Below are 24732 nucleotides of genomic sequence, written 5' to 3'. Positions count from 1 at the left end.
GTCACAATGACAACAAAAATAGAACCAACATTAGATTTACATTATGTAAATTGTAAATCAATAAGAACATGTCTTTTCCAATACAGGGAGCTGTTGAAAATGACTGTGTTACTGAGAGAAGACACATTCTGACTGATGTCCTGCAGGAGATAAAACAATTTTTTCCTGCCACCTATTGTTCTCTTTAGAAAAACAAAGTGTAAAAATGTGTTAGGTTATACATTTAGGAAATTCCAACTGAACCTTATAATAAACCAGGTACCTGGATTCTCCAATCATTAATACTAAATTTCATTTTATTACAGTCAGTGCTAACATCAAAAATAAAGAGAAAAAGTCAATAGTTCTATTTGGATTTTAGTAGGCCAATTGAAAGTCACAAATTAATGTTCAGTTTTTATTGAGTTGATAATATAAAGTTATTGTCCTAACACACAGTTTTTTCCTGTTAAGGAAAACATAAATTCTGGAAAAACACATATAATAAATAAATAAACAAGAGACAAAAATACTTGCTGAATGATCACTTCAGTTAACTATTTACATGGAAGTTTTCCTTGCTCTGACCTCCTCTAAAAAAAGAAAAAGTTGTTTAGAAGAATCCTACTTCAAAGAGTTCATTTTTGCCCCAGTTCCTGTCAGAAACCTTAGAGTAGAAAATCACTGCAATGCGCTGGCACAAAGAATCCCTGCGGCTAAAATCAAACAAAGCCCAATTAAACTAATCATAACGACCCAGTGAACACAAGGAAGCTCACCTGGTATTTCTGGACTTCTTGTGTGAAATTCCCAACTCTACTTAGTACGTGGTACTATAATTACCCTGACCAAAATACTGTGAAATTACTGCTCTGATCTACTAATGGCTGCAAAAATCAAGCCGCTGTGATTTGATTCCAAGGGGCTGTAGCAAGGTGGCGCAATCCTTTCTGACAGAGATGACAACTTCTAAAAAAAAAAAAATTGAAGGGGGGGAAAGGAAAATTAATGGGATGTGGGTTACATAGCCAAGGACTCTTCATTAATTACCAATTTAATCACTGCTGGAGGCATGACATTACAAAATCTGGCTGAAAGTTCTAATAGATTATGAAGACCACCTAAGTAGAGTGACCAAGACATGTACAAAACAATTAATACTGTTTCAGCACTATCAAAGAAGCTCAGATTATTTTACATCAAGTGAAGCAAAAGAATTAGTAGCTTCACAGTGCCACCACTAGGAAATGTAAATACAATGGTACACAATTAGTAATGCACATGTGACTTTTTGTTCAAGGCAAAGCACATATCCTTGGGAAAGCCAGAAACATGATAAGGAGAACAAAAGAAACATTTTAAAATGAAATGAGTAAAGATTTAAACTCTACTGTCATGCATGCTGAGAAATGCAATGAAACATATGGCTCTGGGATGAAATGAAAACAGCCACGCAAAAACATTTATGGTCATTAGTTGCAGTACAAAAAGAGCATCCCCAGTGCTTAAAAAAGGAGGGGTTCTTACAAAACGGATCTTTTGGAAACAGAGACCACTTTCTTGCCAGTCTTTAAAGGACAAACAAGAGGAAAACATGTAAGTTTTGGATCTAGGTTAGGTCTGCATGATCTCATTTAGAAACACACTGCTAAATTGGGTGGGCATTTTTGTTATTCTCAGATGCTAAGCAGAGTTCAAACAATTCACTGTTTTTGATAATAAAACAATTTATGATTGCTGTGACTTAAGTAATGACAGCTTTGCTTATTTTATATAAAACAGGAACAGTCAGTTGTAGAACTAATTACTGCATGTATTTCTAGGACTGATCTTGATTATATAGAAGTGGTTTAATATTAAACATTTACTTGTATTATGCATATGTACCTCCTTCTCCAATTATGGCATGTACATATGAGAGATATACAGGCCAAACTGCATGTTTGTAAATTATGTATTTTACCCTTCCTCATGTTAGTCCCCATAGCATAGTACAAAGAATAAAGATCATCAGACAGTGCAAACATTCAGAATACTAGAAACCTCCTTCATTCTTCGATATAATATTAGTGTAAGATCATTTCTCTCAGTGAAAATGTATCAGACTATACATATTACTATTTTAATCAAAATCAGAACACTATTTTTAAGAGTTCCCCTGCAGAACTTGTTATTTACTCTTACGTAAGACAACGGGGCAGAAAAAAAATGTCATAATCATATTATGATGAATACTCTTATCATCTTAAACGCCATGTGTCAGCTTTTTAGGGGTCTATTTGGAAGACAAATATGGCTAATAGTGAATACGTTATGAGCTCTCAGAGATTATCAAATAATGTTCAATCTTTTTATCAATTAGGTGGTGGTAACTGCTTCTTTTGTAATCTAAAGGCAATCTGGGGATCATATTTAAATCTGGTGACAATTATCAGCATGACAGATTAGATTTCCAACCTTAAATCAATATTTTCCAATTACCATCAAAGGGGCAAGGTTGACATAATATAAAATCTCATCCATCAATATGTTTAGAAAGGACACAAAGTCTGTTGTAGGTTTAACTGATTGTAGCCAGCTGTATTCTCTTACTTTTTTAATTTTTTAGGGGAAAAAATTATTGATAATCTAAATCCTAGTAATTTAGGAACTTGGCAGTGTTTTCAAAAAGTTGTTTAAAAAGAGTGATTTTATTTTTTAGATAAGGGGAAACATCTTCTATAAAATATCTTCTATAACTTCTATAAAAAACTTACAGTAAACTAAAGTAAAAAGTTTTATTCTTAAATCTAGAAATATCAAATATATCAAATATCAAAATTACAACTGGCATAAGTTCATTAAGATGTATCATTTGTTTCTGTCTCAAACAATTTTAATGCCTCTTCTAATGAACCCAATGACCATTATACAATGGAAAATATTGAGCTCTTTAAGTCTTTTCTGCTGTAAAATTCATAGTGATAAAATTCATTCCCCTAATAGTGATAGCGAACCTTTTAGAGACTGAGTGCCCAAAAACTGCCTCATCCCACCCCACACCCCCTGCACCGCCCCCACTCAACCCCTGCCCCCCCATCCATCCGCAGGGCCACCCACCACCTCCATGGCCCGTCGCAGATCACCCAGGTGGCCCAGCAATGCCATGGTGGCCACGCCCTCCGCCCATGCCCAGCTGCAATGTCCTTGTCTGCGCTGCTCCAGGTGGGCCGCGCCTGGGGGCAACTCTCCTCTGGAGGGGCTGCTGGTGTGGAGGGGGCTGTGGGGAGAGGCGGGGCTGCTGCAATGGCAAGTGTGCCCACAGAGAGGGCTCCAAATGCCTCTGGCATTTGTGCCATAGATTTGCCACCACTGCCCTAATATAATTATATTTTGTTTTATAGTAGTTATCATGGCTTTGGAGCAAAATTTGAAATGAATCAAAAACAAGCAGTCTGATAATAAATTTGTATGGAAATACTTCACTCTAAATGGTGCACTGACACTGAGGAAGCAAGCATCCTTCTTAAATTTCAAAATATAACCACTGCCCCTTCTACATTTGTATTTGTTCCACTAAAGTTTTGTGAGAATGTTTCTGGAAGCTTTGGGATTCTGTAGAATGTGAAGAAGCTTTACTAAGTTCTATGAGAAGACAAATTTGCTTCTACCTTTCAATATGCAATTGCCAAGAATTTGGGCTATGCTCCAGAGCATAGTAGAGTGGCTATGCAGCTCTACTGTGGCTTATTAGCATCTGCAGGCTTCTTTTGCCAAAATGGTGAGAGCAGAGCTGTGCTATAATGTAGGTTCTACCTCTTTTGCACATATAAAAAAGCAGGGATGGATAATGTTGAGAAACCTTGATGCTGCTTTCATAATTTTGTGCTTCCTTCTGCCATGGCCTATCATAACTATGCCACAATCTCTACAATTAAACTAAAAATATTTTTAAACGGCACAAATTACATACAATTGCCAATTTTTCAAGAACAATCTAAGGTGCCTTAAGCCTCACAAGACTGTTGATTCCTAGGTAATAATATTTGTGTAGGGTCAATATCTAAACCCAATGGGCTAGTAATTTCCTCAAAGAAAAATCTTTATCTTAGAGGTTCCTTGGGTCTAGAAAGGTAAAAAGTACTATTTTATTTTATATTGGTGCTGATGTTGCAAAATGATCAGGCAATTGCCACTAAATGTCTATTAAATGTCTTTGCAAATTGTTAGAATGAAGAATAACACAGCAGCCTTTGACAAATAGCTTGGGGGGATATTATCAATTAAGAAGACCATCATTTGCTATATTGGGAAGAAATAATGCAAGGTGACTGATAAATTAAATGTCCCAACAAACTGAGTTCAGATATCGTTTTTCTGCTTTTTGTTACTTATGGAACAATAACCTGCATTTATAATATATTTTAGGTTATGAAGAAAATAGGCTATCCCATCTGCCCAAAATGGTGATTCAAGGATAGAATTGAGCCATGCTTCGAAAAAATTGTGCTGTTCAATTCAGCCTTTCTGGTTTCCCACATCTCCATTTTTCATCTAATCAGAACAGTAATTGTGAGTATGCATGTGGATGTTCTTCACATCTATTTTTGTCTGAATTTTATACTTTGCACTGGAATTCTAGAATAATAAAATACCACAATAGTTGATAATAATAAAAGCTGACCAGCTTATAACCAAATAAGTTGGCACTTGAAATAATTTTTTTAACAATAACGTAGGATCCACCCAATCGTCTAAGACTTTGTAAAGTACTTGATGTTAGAGAGCAGTAGCATGGACAGTATCTGATATAATAGTGGAATGTAGATAAATTATTCAACCATGCACATACCGAAGAAAATTCTTTTCTTTCTTTTAATTTGACCACAAAAAGAAAAGAAACAGGAAGAGATGAAATATGAAAATGAAGCACATTTCTTTAAAGAAGGGGTTTGTCCTTGCAACACAGAACCCCCTTCTCCACACACACAGACACAGACGCACATCTGAGAACAGGTTTTTCTCTAACCCAGCATTAACAGCATACATATGCAATTCTCATAGCGTCAAAGAGTTTTTGCTTTTACAAAGAGGGAAAATAACTTTGACAAGCATGCAGCCTTAGTTATGCTAGGTTAACTCTTCACTACTAGTATCAGCTATTTTAAGATGTTTTAATTGCCTTTAGCTTATCGCAGCAGGTAAGCAACTCAAATATTATTTCCTGTGATATTATAAATGCAGATATAGGCTAATGTGGGAGAACCAAATAGTTGAAATAATTTTGAAACCAATTAGGTATTGTCTGCTGTAAATAAAGGGCACTGAAATTGTGATAGCAACAGAAAAAAGCAGATTTTATTTTTTTATAAATCTCTTCAATTACATCATTCCTGGTTAGGTAATCACTCCTTGCAAAACACTGAACTATTATGATGATGATTGCACATGTGTGAAATGTTTAAAGAGATAAGAAGAGCTGAAAGAAAAGGAAATAAGTGGATGACAAAAAATGATTAAATCTAACTTGGCTGAATGGCACAGCCAAAGGAACTGTTCATTTAGTATTTCCTGGAGACTAATCGGACAAAAGCCTTCAAGAATATGCATCCCACACCCTCTCCAGGAGAAATTAAGAACTGAGCTACTGATATGAATGCCTTAATTAATTTGAACGCAACATTCTCATTCACTTACTAAATGCCTTTTAATTTTAAAGCCTCCAGGTACCTTACAATATATATATAACACATCATAAAACTAATACATCAGTTCTAACCATTGGCTAAATGTATAGAAGACAAAGGGTAAACAATAAAAGTAACTTATGTAATTAAAAAAATAGCACGCATTATAATTCCAGAAAATGGCCAACTAAAGTAAGTACTTAAGCCACTTTTGAACCTACAAAGTGAACTACTACTCATTCTTGTAAGGTATTTTACAAGGTGGGGATTACTCAGAATAAGGTAGTAAGACCAGGAATGTGGGCTAACAAGGACGACTCATAATCTTAGTAAATAGGCAGATTCATATGGATACTCCTATGTTGGATGCAAACATAGATCAAAACAAGCACTTCTGTGCCATTTATTTAGTGCCATTTAGCACAAAATTCATTTCCAATGTTCTGAATTAGATTAAAGACAGACTACCCCGTGAAGAAGTTTCTTGAGGTAGTCTGTCTTTAGGCAGGACTATACGAATCAACCAAAGTTGTTCAATGGGGCTTCCAACTCTTCCTCCTTCCTATTCTCTCATAGACTTCTAAGTGCCTTTGTGGTCACTTGGTCATTTTTTTTCTCACTAAAATGATTGTGTTCTTCTCCATCCTCACCCCCCCACACAAAACAAAAGAGGCAGATACTAACTTTGAAACATGTATTCTGTAATTTCTTTTCATGAAATAGCAAATGAGCATCAGTGAAAAGAAATAAATGGGAAATTAATTTTTCACTGTTAAGGTAAATTGGAATAAATGTATCCAGAGCATACTAGAAAAAATACCATTATTCTTAAATAATCTTAATGATACAACTCCTCTTCTCCTTTTCAGTTACTAATAGAACATTAATAAATACATTACAGCACTATGAACAAAAATTAGCAAATATGTATTCCCTCCCAAGAAACATTGTTTATGGCAAAGGTGAGTGGGGGCACAATTAAGGAACACAGAGAATGTGTAGTGTGTGTGTGTGTGTGTGAGAGAGAGAGAGAGAGAGAGAGAGAGAGAGACTATCCATTGTGAAGGTTAATAACTAAATAATAAAGACTGAATGTTGTAAGAGTTATATCCAACACTGACTATATTAGGACATTATTCTGCAAGTGTTTTGGACTCCAGAAATACTTCATTATAAAGTCTTGACTACTAAAGGGAACAAAACAATAATATAAATTATCCTAATCATTTGCCATCCTAACAGAATTAACAAAAGGTAGATGCTCCTAAATTATGGCTCAGTTGCGAGAAGAGAAATTACTTTTCATAGATAAAAATTATTAGTATGAAGCCAGTAATTAAAAAGCTCCTAACAGTTTATATCCAGATAAATGCTAGTCAAGTCAAGGCAAGATGAGACAGGTAGGATTGGGGCAAGGCGACTTACCCCAGCAAACACAATTCATCTTCTTTTTGAAAGAAGATTTTGGCCAAATGGTAGTCATTAGTAAAATAAGTGCTGCAGCACTCGAACAATTTCACATGTGCAAGTGTTAAGAACTGCAAAATTACAGCACATGAAATGACACAATGGGCAATCTCTGCTTTGGGAAGGATTGCATAAAAATTTAATTAGCTTTCATCTCCAGAGATTATAGACCTCTTCAGGTCACCACTGAGGTTACTGGTGGAGCAATAGGCAACTGCAGCTGCCTCCCCATTGGACCTATGTTTGCTTAGCCATCAGAATAATTCATTCTAATGATAAAAGGAGGGTCACTGGGACAAACAGTATTGGGTGAAATGCTGCAGCATGACAGATAACTTTGCCTTTTATCTGTCCAGTATCTTAAATCGGCTGGCACTCAAAGAGCACAGCTTTCAACGGACTTGCGATCTTTCCTTAGCCTTAGTCAGTAGGGAAATAATCGGCTCTTGGTAGGAGAAAGACAATGCTCAGCACTCGTAGGATAGCAAGAATCACCCATAAATAATTCTCTGCTGTCTTCTCCATATTTTGCTGTCCTGGTGTGTTACACTAGCAACAGTATTGCTGTACGCTAACCAAAAACACATCCCCATATCCAGACACACAGGTAAAAGCAAATATTCTGTATAGGTCACAATAATGAACATTTCTTACATCAGTCAGTTGCTTAGAGCGGCCTGGGACGACTGAACTGGAGAACTGTCTGTTTCCTGCCTTTAAAGCAGCATCTTTTCTTGCTTGTTCCAGCAGAACTCTTGCCCGTTCTTTTAACTCTTCCTGTCTTGATAACATTCGTTGCTTCAAAATACATAAAAGGCAAAATATGTCATACTGAAAGACAACAAAGCCCCAAATTAGCCTACCTATCCTATAGTACTGTACTGCTCTGCTAAGAAAAGCAGAAGTATTCCAGGCAACTTTCCAAGAGAAATAGAAGACAGAAAGCCAGTAAGAAAGGTTGCTTGCTTGTGGCTTAAAATCCATTTTAACCTAGAGGGCCATAACAAGTTTCTACAGCATCCAGAGAAATGCATTCCAAAAGTTAACAAGGCCAGGATTCCAATTTGTTTTAGAAGAGAACTATATTTCACTCCAGTAGGGTGAAATGAAGCTATAACTTTTATTTTTGCCCCTTAACTACCACCATTCAGCCCTCAAACAGCAATTTTCTGGGACTTATCCACTGAAGGAGGATTCTAGGTACGCTGGTGAGCTGCACACAGCTTCCTGGCTGCCCTATCTAATATAGGATGCATTATAAAGATCCACTAACTGAAAACCACTGCAATTGTGAAGAGGCTGGGCCAAGCCAAGAGCAACAGAGGTTACCCCTTCCTGTTTGGCCTATATAAGAAATAACTGAGCTGTAAATTAGCAGAATTTACAACAATACTCCCCAAAAGAAGTCCAAGCATTTGTAGCCTTCTTGTGCTGTGCTGGACTGGTTCTGCCTCTCTTGCTCATTAGTTCAGCTTTTTGCCAGATTGTCTACTGCTTTGCTTCAAGCAAAAGAGAGTCTGGGCCAACTGCAAGAATAGGTGTGTGTGGAATGGTTGTTACAAAATATGTTAGGGAGTCATGTCAATGTTGAGGGAAAAGATCTCGTCTTCCCCTCTTTATGACTTACTATAACTAAGAAAGGTATCAGAAAAGTCTTCTAAGGTTTTGTGATATAATATTATTGGATGTACACATTAAAGATTTGGAATGAGAGCAAGAAGCATCTTCCAATATTCTATAGCAATTCTAATTCTTCTAAGCATTTTTTTTTTACATGCAATCCTATCTTTGAAACATGGGATGGAATTGGCTGACGAGAGAGAAATCAGCTTGCTACGCACAGCAGAACTATAATGACTGCAGACTGTTATGTAGCCAGTTTGGGAGGATTTGTTCCCGTCAGTTGTTTAAAAAGTCAGTTTGACCAAATTCAACAGATAGGAGAAGAGACTTGGGGAAAAACAGATTTCAGGAAAGGAGAGCGATCCCAATCAAACAACCCTGATGTCAAGCTCCCCAAGAGATAAAAGAGGGTGGCTTCCCTTCTGAGTTGGGGATGGGGCTCTGGCTAAAATTCAAAAGGGAAAGAACTGTAGACTGTTCCCTCGTTGTGCTTCTCTACTTTCTGAGGCAGTTTCATGGAGCTTCTTAGGTAGGAGGCAATCAGAATTGGGGGCCAAATATGAGGCCTCCATTTGTTGGGAGAATGGAAGAAGAGCCACATTCAGTTTGCAGTCTTCTTTATGTTTTCACGGGATTAAAATTCCATATCACCTTTTCCTAGAAGATCTGCTTAGGTCACTATGATTGTAGGAACCAGTTATTGCCTTACCTAGTAAAATCTCGGCTGAAGCCCCATTTGTATTTGAGATGGCAAATAGCAACCCCCCACGCCAATTTGATACTTAACAGGGCAGACAGGAATATCAATAATGGGGTTTTTTTTTAATAATAGTATAATGAGTATTTCCCTTCCCACTGGACTAAGACAACTCTAGGTGAGATCCAGATTCACCAACTGTGAAAAAATGCTGTCTACATGGAAGACTTTTGACCCAGAAGAGGAATCTCACTCGTAGATCTTTTTTAGATCGCTCCTGTAGTAATATCTTTATCTGTTGCTGAAAATGGCCCCTTAGCCTCCCCTAGCATAATTCTGACAAAACAAAATGTTACTGAAATTGATTGCAAGAGAAATTATAATATAAGTTATATTATTGTAAAAATAGTTTCTGATTCCTTACCTGTGCAGTTTTTCCAGGCAGATCCGTTGGATGTATCACTGTTTTGGCCTCAAACTGTAGCTTAGTCTCCAGTTGCATATCTAATTTATTAATATCCACATCCCTATTGTTGGGATATCCAGATTTATTTTCCATTTCTAAATTTGTTTTTTCAATGTGTAACTCAGAATCCAATTTCCTACTATCTCTAAGGCTGAGGTGCTCCTGTTTTGCAGGTTCTGAGAAACAAATGGCAGTGTCAGAATTCTGATAGCCCTTTTTGTCAATATCCTCATCTATAGTTGTGGGAAGTGCATCCCTTTTTAGATCGCTGATCTGCATGAGGTCACTCAGGTCTAGAGTATCTGCTTTGAGAAGCTTTTTCCTTCCCAACAAGGGCTGTGTTTGTGCTGCACTGTTTTTTTCAGGTTCTGCTATTCCCGAAATCCTTCCCTGTTGTTTTTGTGGTTGCTGTGCATTACCTGTAGTCCTGTGAGGAGAGGTCAAATTTTGTGACTCAGCTGTGTCTTGAGATTCTCTGTCTCTTTCTGACTCTAGAACTCTGCTGTCATTTACAAATACTGGGTCTTTCTGGAAATCAAAGGCTGCCTGCTGCAGTTCTGGCTCTTGTTTTAGGTCACTTAGTTCTGCGTAGAATTTTTCCTGGTCAACAGAGCTGTTTGTATCTGTTTCATAGTTGCCAACTTTATATGTGCTTTTGCTACTGTTTTCTTCAATCTGAACTACATTTAGCTCCAGTCCACTGAAATGTGCCCGTACTTGATACAGATAGGTCATAACAGTCAGCTTGTCAGGAATGGCTAACAAAACCATGTCAGAAGGTTCCAGTAGCCGGGATATTCCCAAGCTAGCAAATCCATCGTACGCCTTAAAAGAAGAAGCAAAAACAGAGTTAGTGTTTTTGATATATAAAACTCCTGGAATGTATGATAATTGTCAGGAGATGCATAGGATTCTGAGTTTTCTTGGATTTCGCCATTTAATTGCTTTAAATGAGATATGGACAAGAAACTGCTGCAGTTAAAAGTCTCATGATGCAATCAGTAAAATGGCTTGTTTAAGCTAGAGCACAATCCTAAAAACAAAACAAGTATTGATTAAAAAATATAGTAATTTTAAAGTAGACTAAAATCGGAAGCACTTTTTTAAAATGAGTCTTTCAGTCAGAAGAGTTCAGCTTGCATTTCTCCTCTCTTTAATGTTGCTGTCAGGTCTAGCAGTAGGGATCAGCACACATGAGCTGTTAGTTATGACCCAAGCCCTGCGGAAGTTCACTGATTGATCCTGCCACTGACCCTAAATACCACCTACAGCTATCTGGGTCCAACACTCCTAACAATGAAAGCCATATTGTTAATTGCCATGCCACGTCACTGGGATCTTGACAATACTTTAAGGTATTGTAGGAGAATCAAAATGCCAGACCCCAAAAGCATTGCCTGAACTTTAAGGCAATTTGAGGCAAGGCTACCTTCTAAGTGCTCAAACGTGATGATTCAATATGGGTTTGAGTTTGAACAAGAAGGAATTGCCATCTTTTTGACACATCTGACTCTCCTATAAAACTACTTTACATGGATAGTAAATGAGATGGTATCATTTTAATGATTCTACTATTTTTAACTGCTGGAAAATGTTTATTGATTGATTGCCTGGGGAAAAAAGGTGTCTTCACATGAAAAATGTAGCAAAGGCTATAACCATTCTCCCTAGTATCAAATGTTCGCTATGCAGGAACATTTTTTGTGTAGAGGATAATACACTTCTTTGTATTCTCACCTGAAATAAAAAATTGCATGCTCCAATCTGTGAGAATTCAGCTAAGAACTGAGGTGACCTGGAGCAATCACAAAACAAATATGATGTTCATTCCATTTAGCCTATATGCTCAGTAACCTTTAAAATATTGATTTTAACCAGACTTTCAGAATATCACACTGACATTATGCTTGTAATGTATTATTGCTCTTGGAATTCCTTTTATTTCTATATCCTGATATTGCTCATATTTACCTTGTGCATTGTGAGCCAATATGGATATTTTCCATTGTGGAAAAATTGTATATATAAATTAAATTCTAATCTCTCTCTCTCGCGCGTGCGCTCTCTCTCTCTCACTGCATGAGAGAGAGAGATGCATAGAATAGAGTAATCAAGATATAAAATGCAGGATGACCCAGTGTGGATATAGACAACAGTAGGCTCTATTCTTAATGTCTTAGAGGCAGAGACAAAGCATTTAACCTTCTCTGATAGAATAATGTAAGATGGCACAATCCACCCTAATGCACACATCCACTAAAAGTATCTTGCAATATATAGGTGTAACTTCACTCGTAGTGCTATAAGTATTTGAGGTTGGTTCCAGTGATGTTTTTCTACTGATGTAATAGAATTTCTCAGCAGACCAGAACCCCTTACCCATGTGGACCAATGCAGCAAATGCAGAAGGTGCACAATCAGATACAGAGATAAAAAAAAAAAAATCCAATAAAGCTGCTTGCTGTAATCTTTTGCTGGAAATTATTATTACAGGCAATTTTAAAATAGATGTTGTTCTATCCAGCAGACTTTAGAGTCATACAAAGCCCCAGCAATTAAAGAAATAGCCTATAGCTGGAGAAAAAAAAAACATGGACATGCAGACTGGTTTTTAAACTAAGAAACTAAGATAACAAAGATAGAAAGAAACCTGATACTAATCCATTGTGGGATTTATGCTAGCTGATTTATGCTAGCTGACCAGCCTTCTATTAGCTATGAAATTGCTGTCATTTAGCTTGGATTGGTTAATTGTATAATAGAAAACAACAGCTCATCTGTGCTGTGTAAAACCGTCTGCCCATCCATCCATCCATTCATCCATCCATCTTCCTCCCTATTTTTCCTTTGTTTAATTGATTAATTCATGTCTATCAAACTGCTATGGAGCTTTAAGCTAAAAAATGAGACCAACTCTACTCCTATTCCATTAAAGAATGTACTTGCATCAAGTTTTTCTAGTTTTGGAGAATCACAGCTGTTTCTCAATTTACAGGTAATTATTACTAACCAAGACAAGGTAGGGAAAAGTATTGTGTTTCAAGAAAAGCTTTATCAAAGGGACTGTGGGCATAACTTCAGCTTTATTGGTACTTCTGTGAAAAACAGCACAAATTTTGATATTTACAAAATGCCTTTCTAGTAATTAAGAGAAAACTAAATGAAAACCCACAGTCTGTCTTTGAGAGACAGGGAAAACCCAGATTGTTTTGAATAATTAAAACACGATGCAACTTATGTCTGAGAATTCTGAATTTAGTTTGCAATCCTGACATTATTATTGAACATTCTCTCCTTAATGACTATGTACTCAATCTGGAAGGGCTGCTGTGTTGTTACATCTGACTGGAAATTAAACTAATTTTATTAATCTGCTAGTTTTTATATTGCATCGGTTGTTTTCCTGCAAAAAAGAGAACTGTGTAGCTCCCAGTGTACAATGTTTCCACGTCATTCAAGTTAGATTGCAGCATTGTATTGCATTGGGTATTGTTCTAAAAATCTTAACATAAATTATAACTGCTTCAAAATGGATCAGCCAGATAGCAGAAATAGCCAGCTGTAGAGGATGAAAGAGTTTCATCCTCTACTGGCAGAGCTATCAAATCTAGAATGGAGAAATATGGATGCTCACCAGGTGGCAGCAGAGTGCCACAGATTTCTGGGAAAAGGTAGACTAGAAAACCTGAATTTGAAGCAAAATTTTAAATCCTACCTAGGTTGAAATTCCAGATTCCACAAACCTCCAAATATTCTGATTTTAAAAAACACCCTCATGTGATGAAAAATAAAATGTATCTGTATCTGTTAATTTGCTTTGGCTTAGCATGTAGTTTCTAGTTAGTCATTAAATTATTTTTGCTGCTATGAGACCTTGAAGAAAATGCCAGATACATTCTGTAGACAAACAAATAAATGGTGCATATTAATTGTTACTGACAGGTGATGATAAATAAATGACAGATATCAGTTGAAATCAATGAAAATACCAGAACTATTCTAATAATCTGTCTAAACATGTTGACATACTGACATATTGGTCAAGGTCTGACATAACAATAAATATGCTTTTTGCCTTCTTTTTATTAATGTTTTTACAGATAAGCCTAGAAATTGATTCTATTACATTCAATAACAGTTATATATATATAACAGTTATATATATATGTGTTTTCTGAGGTTTTCGCGGGTGTTTGCATGTAGGTGTCGCTCCCAAACACATCCCCACTGAAACCATTATATGCAGAGTTGAAACCAGCCTGACCAAAATCAACCCCGATGATGCTAACAGAAGTAGACTTGAAATCACCAACATCCTCTGCACCAGCAAGCCACCCAAAAGCAACTTACCCAAAGAGGAACAGACAGCACTACTTAACCTGAAAGAAGACACCAGCATAATAATCCTACCAGCAGAGAAGGGCAACGCCACGGTGGTTATGAACACATCTGACTACCAAACCAAATTAACCAACCTACTCCAAGACTCCACATACAAACCCCTAAACACAGATCCCATCACCTACCTGGAAAAAAACACTAGTTCCAAAATAAAAACCTCCCCCATTAGTGAAGAGAGAAATCATCCAGATGCTCTAAGCTCTATGGTCTCCCACAGTCAGCTCCATAGGCTCACCTCTACAAAACCTAGCCAAATTTCTTGCCAAACAACTACAGCCCTATGCAGAATCCATCACCTCACACGTAAAAAACTCATTCCAGTTCATAGAGATCATGAAGAAACAAAACTTACATCCCAGGGACCTACTCGTGAGCTTCGATGTCATATCCCTCTTCACCCAAGTGCAAATCAAAGAAGCCTTGACAGCTATCCAAAACAAATATAACCCCCCCAAACACATCCTAGATCTGACCAACAACTGCCTATCCAACACATACTTCATCTATAAAGGACAAAAATACAAACAAATAGAAGGAGCACCCATGGGATCACCCCTCTCACCTGTCATTGCAAACCTCTACATGGAACACTTTGAAACCCAAGCTCTAGAAAAATCTGATCACAAACCCAAACTCTGGCTCAGATACATAGACGACACCTTCATAATCTGGCCTCATGGGAAAGAAAAACTGGACAACTTCCTCACACACCTCAACAGCCTACCCCCCAAAATACAGTTCACCATGGAAACAGAAGCTAATAACCAACTTTCCTTCCTGGATGTCTTAGTCTACAAGAAATCCAATGGCTCCCTAGGACACACCATCTACCAGAAGAAAACACACACAAACCGCTATCTGCACGCACTCTCACACCACCACCCAGCACAGATCAACTCCGTAGCCAAGACACTCATCTCCAGAACAAAATGCTTAGCTGACGAACAACACCTATAAACCGAACTACACACTCTCACTAATGTATTAACATCCAACGGATTCCAAAGAAATAAGATTACCAACCTAATCCAAAAAGAAACCCCCACTAAAATCCAAGACAGAGAACAAGAAAACGGCAAAGCCCTCCTCCCATACATAAAAGGCACCACAAGATCCTCCACAAACACAACATCAAGACAGCATTCTGCACAAACAGAAAAATATCCACCATTCTAAGAAACCCCAAAGACAAAACTGAGTTAGAAAATCAAGGAGTATACGAAATCCCATGCACCGCTTGCCCCACCACATACATCGGACAAACCAACAGAAGAACAAGTGCACGCACTGAAGAACACAAGAACTCAGTCAAAAAAGAGGAACCAACTTCTTCCCTGGTCCAACACCTTAAAACCACAGGACATGAAATTGACTTTAAAAAGACCAGAACTATCGCCAAAACTGAACACTTTAATAACAGAATAATCAGAGAAGCCATCGAGATAGAAAAATGCCCACACAGCATGAATAAATGAGATGATACCTCCTGCCTACCCTACCAGCCATTTGGAAACCTGCCCTTATTGACAAACGAGTCCCTAACACAAAGAATGACACCAGACCCACACTCACGAAAACCACACAGGATGTCACCACCACACATCCACGCAAAAAGCAAACCCAAACCCACACTGATGATGAGGCACAACCACAAACCAGAAGCCAGACCATAGCTGCATCATTAGCCACTTTAAACCCCTCCAATCCATACATGAAGCAAACTGACACCCACCATGAAGATGAGGCACGACCACGAACGCGAAGCTAAACAACAGCAATGCAGCTCACCATCTCACATCCTCCTGCAACTCAGACTAACCTGAGCACAACAAAGCCCCCACCCAAACAGAACATTCCCCCATCCAATCAGAGCACAGCTAACCCCCCATCCAATCAGAGCACAGCCAAGCCCCAACCAATCAGAACACACCTCCACCCAATCAGAACAGGCTCCCACCCAATCAGTTCATACCTCCACTGGCAGTTAAAAGGAAGAAACACCTACGATCACACATTGCTCCTAGAAGCACGAGCTGAAAACACCAGCCTGATGATGATGCATGGGACTTCGTTGAAAACACGACGTTTCGACAAAGCCTCATTCGTCATCTTCAGGCTGGTGCTTTTGGCTTCGTGCTTCCAGGTGTTTCCTCCTTTTAACTGCCAGTGGGGGTATGAACTGATTGGATGAGAGCTTGGCTGTGTTCTGATTGGATGGAGGTGTGTATACACACACACACACACACACATATTCTGAGATTTTCGCGGGTGTTTGTATGTAGGTCTTTGGTTATTCGGGTTTTCTCCCCCGTCAAATTGGAAGTGTCTTGGCGACGTTTCGACGAAGTCTCATTCGTCATCTTCAGGCTGGTGTTTTCGGCTTCGTGCTTCTAGGAGCAATCCTAGAAGCACGAAGCCGAAAACACCAGCCTGAAGATGACGAATGAGACTTCGTCGAAACGTCACCAAGACACTTCCAATTTGACGCGGGAGAAAACCCAAATACCAAACATATATATATATATATATATATATATATATATATATATATATATATATATATATATATATAAAATTAGTCTAAAAATTTGAGTCCCAGGTATATTTATTTCTAAAAGAGACATATTAAAACACTGATCTCCAGGACAGAGTTTTTGAACGCGTTATAGGTCCGCCTGCCTGCCACCCACTCCTGATTGGATGCATCAACCTTAATTCATCAAACTGTGAGGGGGGGGGAATGATTGCCTGGCAACAATGGATAGTCTGGTGTCATACAACAAACATGCCCAGCCAGTGGGGCAGGTGGGGAGAGATAGAGCTGAGAGAGCAAGGTGAATGCCGACCAATATAACCGAATTAAGGTTGATGCATCCAATCAGGGGTGGGCGGCCCTATAAAGTGTTCAATGGCCAAATTACTGATATTTAAAGAACTATAAAGGTGAAGCCTACCCAATGCTAGCTTACACTTTGACAACATTAGCAGGGACCAACGAAAGCTTAGTATATAATAAAAACTCTCTGTCCCAGAGATCAGTGTTTTAATACGTCTCTTTTACGAATATATATACTAAATGCTTGCAATTGAAGTCAGAACCCATCAAATTACTTCTTTTTCCTTTTGTCAATTTATGGGGCAAAACATATAGGATTTTTTTTTAAATATATCACTTATTATTTTAATTGGTTAGGTGGAATTATTAACAATAGATAATACAATCATAATATAAATTCTATATATTATTGGCAATTTTTCCCAGGGTTGTGTTCATTCCAACTAAGGACACACAGGTTATCAGACAGAACTATGTGAGACTGGGAAATAAATCTGCAGGAAGCTCACTTTTTAGGGCTGTCAAGCAAAGGGTTGAAAGAAGATATATATGCACAGATGCACACAGCATAGCAAAAACAATTGCTTCTTTAATAAAGACCAATGCTGCTTTTGAAAAGCTGGCTGAGGGTTTCAGTATTAATTTCATTTTTTTCTAGTCACAATTTTTTATAAATGAAAATCAATTTGTCGATTTCACGGTATTTGTTCAAAAGCAAACTACTAGACACTTTAAATATAATTTTGAAAATGATACAACCTTCTAGTTCTAGGTTCCAGTTCAACCTTCATTATGTTTTTTTTTTTAAAAGATGGCATATATGTTATTGCAACTGCAGTTAATGACTTATTTTCAGGAAAATGATTTTTATAATGAAGAAGACACATGCAATCCATACATAGGGTAGCATAAGGAACACATCATTTGTCACATAGGATTCCTATATTTCTCAATTTGCTCACTGCAGGAAGAAAGGGGAAGTGAAAGAGCTAGTTTTCCTCCTGAAACTTGAATGTTGTGTGCTAAATCTTTAAAAAAAATGATCAGTTAAAAAAGTAGAAAATCACACTATCTAATAAAAATTCAGTGAATAAAACAAACCAAATTGATTGGCTGTTAGTTTTGTTGTAGTCTAATCAAGTGGAAAATGAGCAATTTTTAAATGATTCCCTCTAGGCCAATGCTCTGGAATCTTATGGAAATTAAAATATGAAATTTCTACAATGAGCGTCTTGAGTAGTAAAAGCAGCATTAAGTACCAACCTGTCTTTCTGTGATTTTTAGATTGAGTCTCAAACCACTGAACTAATTTCCTTTGAATCAAAAGGGTATTAAATTACCTAATATTATTGAGGATTATAAACTTGGACCCAGAGTACTATCAGACAATATTTCATTAATATTTTTGCCTTACAAAAATCTTGTTTCCAACAATAAAAAAATTGTTCCATATTCTGCATAATATAAAAATGCAATGCACCTTACTGCTTAGTTTAATTGACTGTGGTGGATAAAAGCCCATGTGAAGTTTTATCTCTAGTTCTCCTTCTTTCTTAAATAAAAGCTAAAGTCAAAACAGAGCTTATTATAACCATACCAGTAAAGTCTTTCATATTAAAGCAAAGGCTGAGAAAGTCTTGAGTCAAGATAATTACTGAACAATGATATTTTTATTTATAATTAAATTATTAAAGAAAATAGGATAAAAATATCTACTGCTCTCTTGTACTTTTTCTCCTTTGCTCTCTCTATTAATTAGGGACCACAAATTCCAACCAGTATTTGTCAAATCATGACAAACCAGACTTCATGTGTTCAAGAGGTATGGTCTGGGAGGTTTAATTGTGACCTTTTAAAACAAAGTCACTCCAAAATGAATAAAAATCGGCCATGATCCAGAATTGAAGCTATATTGGTTATCTCTGTCGATTCTTACCTTTTTGTTGTTCTCCTTAATGTCTTGAGGATTCAGAGACTTGTAGTCACTGAGGGGGAAAATAGCACAGTGGGTATGTAAAATACTTTTATGGAAAAAAAGCATCCATTTTTAAAACAAACCACAATTTATAGCAAATTATAATTTAACATAAAACACCAGTGTACAGTAACTACCAATTTCACAGCGATCAGGAAAGCTAATAGTGTAGAAAATTAAAAGAATAAATGCATAAATATAAATAAATGTAAAGATTGTCTGTTTCATTGCCTGAAGTTTTCTATGTCAAAAGAGAAGTTAATTTACGCAAGGGATTTCAGGCTAGGTAGGACAACCAAATTTGCCATCAGGTCATTTTTTTTTGATGGCACATGAGAGCTACAGGATTATTGTCCCATCTCATTTAAACAGTAATCTAATTTTTATAAAGATCTTGAGGTCAGTTGCTTTCCTGTGGTTAAAAAGAAAAAAAGGAATGCATACAAAAATGAGGAATCAGCATATGGTTTTAGAACAGTGTTTCTCAACCTTGACAATTTTAAGGCATGTGGACTTCAACTCCCAGAATTCCACAGCCAGCATTGGCTGTGGAATTCTGGGAGTTGAAGTCCACATGCCTTAAAATTGTCAAGGTTGAGAAACACTGTTTTAGAACAAAGCCTTAGAAATGGCACAATATAAAGTTATTTACTCATTTCTGACTCACTCCACAAGATGGCACTTTAGAAATCGAAAATGAACAAAAGTAAGAAATGGGGCAGTTTAAATGTAAAATGTTCCTACTTACATTAAGTCAGGTCTAAAGTGATGTAATATTGCACAAAAGGATAAACCATTTCTCCAAGATGTAGTGAAATTGGTGATTTTTACTCCTCGGTAATTTTTTGTAACTTCTTTACACCAAACAAGCAATGACTGACTAGCATTTGGCTTTCTCCCCAAAACAGGACTTGGTAATGGGCTTGGCTGGAAAAAAAAAAAACAGAGAAAATGGGAAATGCATTAAAGAATTAAATGGGAGATGAGAATGAACATTAACTGATCTAACTGGATGATTTGCACCCTTTGATGTCAGTTAAGGTCCTTCACAGCTGTCAGTTTACAATCAGAGTAACTTGGAAAAAGACAGAAATTCAAGTCATTATCTAGAGACTTAGCCTTTGGCTCTTGTCTCTGAAAGATGTGTTACACAGGATTCCAATTTTACATGAGAACTGGCCAACTGCATTGATGAAACTACTAGCCTAAATTGCTTAAAGTCTTAAGGCACATAGTTGTGTAGTCTAGTGATGTTACACACCCATATGGAGATTGTTCAAAATCAAGTCATGTAAAAGCATCCCTGAGGTCAAAGCTGATCATAATTTATTTCACAGGCATGTACCTGCACACACGCTGACATACACATATAAATTAAAGTCAAAATACAGGCAATACTATGAAAATCAAATGAAGGCCCAACATGAAATGATGGAAAATGGTGTCCTTTTGAAACATCAGCACCTATTCTTTCAGCTTTTCTAAAAAGAAAAGTTAAAAATTACTCTTGCCTTACGGCCATTTCTTTCATACTTAAAAATATTTTTTACATGTGCTGAACTGGTGAGAGCTGCTCATCTGGAATGCATCCAAAACGTTCAAGAATTAGTGTAAAAAAGAAGAAGAAAGAATGAAAAAAGGATGACGGTCATTCATGAACATTAATGTGATTATTTGGCTTTGAAAAAAAAAATCCAATACGCATGCATCCAGAATGCCAAATATGCAGAGACTGTCAAATTGAGAGGTTAAAAGAAATGTTACTTGATAGTTCTCAATGGCATTATTTTAGAAAGAAATAGGTCTATCCAGACTATGTTTCAAAGACCAATGATGCCCCCACTTGACTAAAGCTTGCCAGTGCTAAGCAATTAAAGCTGTCAACTTCATACATATTATGATTTATACTTTTAGTGCTTGTGGGGCAGACTGCTTCCAGTTATTGTAATAGAAATAGTACATAGGCAGTTTATCATTTTTATTGACTGTTAGACTAGCAACCTGTGGTTAAATAAACAAACCCACAGATAACAGGTAGGATGATGCTAGTAACTCACATATGCCCTTCAGCAGCACAGATACACAATGCCAGGTAATTTGCAAAAATTTAATGTCACTGCTGTTTAAAGTTTTAATACTTGGATGTAGGCCTGCAATAATGATGAATAAGTGCAAGTAGCAAGGAATGACTGATTTCTCTAGCGATAAAATACCTCATCAAGTGTAATAATAGGTAAGCCTATGTAAAAGTAAGAACTACAGTCTAAGGTTCTTCTTATGAGGTAAATGCGTACAGGGTAAAAACCTAAAGCATTTACAAATAATTATAAGAAAGCAAAGAACAGGAGAACACTGCAATTTTCTCTTTAGCTTCAAGCAGCAAAGCATTTAAGACTTGTTCTGGGATAGATAAGACAAAATGAAACGGAATGATCTGAAGTTAACCACATTAGAGGCTGGGCAAAAACTCAAATTTGTTTGTTTGTTTGTTTATTACAACTCTGTAAAGTGAATTAGGCTGAGAGTGACTGGCCTAAATCACCCAACTGACTATCATGGCCAAGGTGGGACTTGAATTCATGGTCATTTGCTTTCCAGCCTGGAAATCAAATGTTAAAAAGTGTACATTATACACACAGTACAACTGCATTGCTTTTATTTTGAAAGTGACTGCTATTCTTTTTTTCCCCCAACTTACATATGTCCATGCATGCGTGCCGATACATCTTCACAGCCCGATTGGTTCAGCCCTCCACAACAATCTCAGTTTCTCATGTGGCTCCTTGGGAAAATTAATTGCCCACCCCTGCTTTATGTGATTAGAAGCACATAAAGCCCCCTGGATGAAGACACAGTTGTGTAAGGTACCTGTTCTGGACAAAATATTTAAATACTTAAATATTTTCGCCTAATTAAGCTGAGAACATAGTTCTTTGCCTAGCTGCCTTCAATTATTATTTTTTCAGGTCAAAATATGCAGTGTTGATGAAATAAAATTTCTAGGCACAGAAATGCACCCTTTCCCTAGTTTGTTCACTATCTGAAGTTTTTCAGTGATATTCTTACCAATACCAGCAATTGCTTTCCTCTTCCTGAGTTATATAGTCTGGGCTCCCACATTGAATAAATCATTATCACTGCTGTGACACAGTGATAATAAACAATCAGCTTGAAGAGTAATGCCTGTCCTGGAGCACTAAAAGCTAAGACAGGGGTTCTCAACCTTGGCAACTTTAAGCCTTGTGGACTTCAACTCCCAGAATTCCTCAGCCAGAAGCAGCTGGCTGAGGAATTCTGGGAGTTGAAGTCCACAAGTCTTAAAGTTGCCAAGGTTGAGAACCCCTAAGCTAAGATGTTCCTGTCCATATGCTTTTAGCTGACATTCAAATGATTGATGGGAAAACTATTTTAATACATCTACTGCAGAATTCTAATGGAAATGAATAATTGGTTAATGTCAGTGAGGAAATGAAAAGACATTTTAAACCACTATCTCTTTGGATTTGCCAATTGTCTATATACAAATTAACTCTGCTCAGAACTGAAATTATAAAAATAAAAGTTGTGTGCCAAAATATCTAACTAGAACCTGCCTAGTATGTCTAAAACCTAGGTGCAGTTTGAACATGCATTTCAACCACACCCAAGAGCATGCAAAATGGAGACTGCATTCTGTAATTACAGACATTATGAAGTCTTCATCTAATAGTGACTTTTTGGGGGATTTGGTACATGGAGCGGAGTAAGTGAAGAAACAAGATTCAGTAGAGCAATGGGTAAATTGTTTACCATTAACAAACACATTTATTTTCAGTAATAGTCAAGCAAAGAATAATAGCAGGCTATATTGCATCTTTGGTTAGAACAGTAGGCACACAAAAATGCAGCAGAAAATATGACAATTTTTTTTCCAGAGAACATCTGCAATACTCCCTTGCATTATAAGATTCTATTTCTGTTTGGCAAGACTCTACAATAATATTGAATTGTTGTAAGAAGTTACTTATGTTTGGAATGTGGCAAACAATTGGGCAAAGAATAATTTAGCTTGGGAAACAATTCTCTATGCTTACTGAAGCTTGAATTGGTATTGGATATTCAGCAATCAGATCTTTTATCCTACAAAGATGAAGGGCAGGTCCTGGTTTGTATTCCAGGATTTTCCAATTATAATTCTAATATTATATTTGAAGAGCACACAAAGAAAGAAGTGAAACAGAGAAGGCTACATAGGTATAACTGATATAATATCCTAAACCTGGAAACAAAGTCACCTCTCTAGCATGTGTATATCTATCGGAAAGAGGCAAGCTGGCAGTATTTTAATCATATTCTTTCCTTTATAAGAGTTAAGTTTGCATCTTAGGATTTTTATTTTATTTATAAACACAAACCCGTACATACACACAAACATAATCAAAATATATTTTGTCTTGTGAATTTAATTAGCGAACATACATTGTATATTTTAATAATTGAGAAATTTTGCTTTATACAGGTGAAATCAGCTCATCAGTTTAACAAAGTTAAAACATGTTCTTTGGGCTGGCAGATGTGTAAAGGTATTTTAGAATGGAAGGTGACAGCACCAAGGTTAGGAATCTGCAGGAATGGAGCAAGGGAGAAATGATGAAATATGTCATAAGACATATTTCATCATTTCATATTTCCCAAATTCCCAAAATTAGGACATCAGTACAATGAGAGGGATTTGTACTGTGTCATAGTGACATATTTTTCATAATTTTTAATCAGGCGATTAGTGGTAAGCCTCGTCCAATCTTGAAAAATTAAGTAGTTTTTGGTTAGTATTTGGGATAGCAGTAGAAGACCTACAGGATAGATTAGTAATTAAAAAAAGAAAAGAAAACCTTGTAAGAATATATCTTCTTACTGTAATGTGGCCAAGAATGTGACATGTAGTCCCTAAGAGTTGCACTTATTTTACACTTGCAACCAAAAAAAGTGCTTTAAGACCTAAAAAAAAAGGCCTAGGTATAAGTTGGTATATGCTTATATTTGTTTATAATATCTATTTTTGTCTAAATATAATATTCGGTATTTAGTTGAAACCTGATCTGTAGACATCTGTTCAATACATGGCATGATGCTTATATTGAAAAATATGGACGATGATGGTGAAATTCTTCAGAGTTTTTGAGAGTTAGCTGTCAGTCATACACTCGGAAAAATGAATGTGCTAAGTTTGAATCTGCTTTTTCAAGATGTGCTTAAATATAATATGATCAGTCTATATATACCTAACTATTTGAGGAAGTTATTAAAGGTATTAAGTGCTAGAAATATGACCTTAGTCAAGGAGTTTGCAAGATTCATGATGTACAGATAGATTGATAAGTTCTCTGTACACTTTCTAATTATATTTAGGCTGCAATCAATTACATTGTCATCCTGATTTCACATTTTAGTGGTTCTGTACCTCCAACAAGATGTGCTCATTTCAACCGATAAGAACTATGTGATGCAATTAAAATAAATATGTCCTGTCATCCCTTTGTTCACCTCATTATTGCTGTGATCAAACTGTAGGTTACAAACTAGGTTCTCTTTATGTATGCAAAAATTACATGTAAAGGACAGATAGAAAACCTTTTGCAATAA

General features: G+C 36.7%; 1 protein-coding gene across 8 annotated transcripts in view; it reads right to left on the bottom strand.

The window, feature by feature from the left end:
* The window catches only part of EHBP1 (EH domain binding protein 1), a 305392-nt gene that overhangs the window by 104942 nt on the left and 175718 nt on the right, over window positions 1-24732 (bottom strand). For all 8 annotated transcript variants that reach the window (XM_039342992.1, XM_039342996.1, XM_039342991.1 and 5 more), the window contains 4 exons: window positions 19859-20037; window positions 19072-19120; window positions 9857-10723; window positions 7767-7910 (listed from right to left, as the gene is read on the bottom strand). In XM_039342992.1, coding sequence (XP_039198926.1) covers window positions 7767-7910; window positions 9857-10723; window positions 19072-19120; window positions 19859-20037 — 1239 coding nt within the window. The remainder of the gene's footprint in view (window positions 1-7766; window positions 7911-9856; window positions 10724-19071; window positions 19121-19858; window positions 20038-24732) is intronic.

The sequence above is a fragment of the Crotalus tigris genome, unplaced genomic scaffold (assembly GCF_016545835.1).
Source record: "Crotalus tigris isolate CLP2741 ecotype Arizona unplaced genomic scaffold, ASM1654583v1 scf7180000017831.1706817, whole genome shotgun sequence".
In the NCBI taxonomy this organism is placed as follows: Eukaryota; Metazoa; Chordata; class Lepidosauria; order Squamata; family Viperidae; genus Crotalus; species Crotalus tigris.
This window is presented reverse-complemented; position numbering and strand designations above follow the sequence as displayed.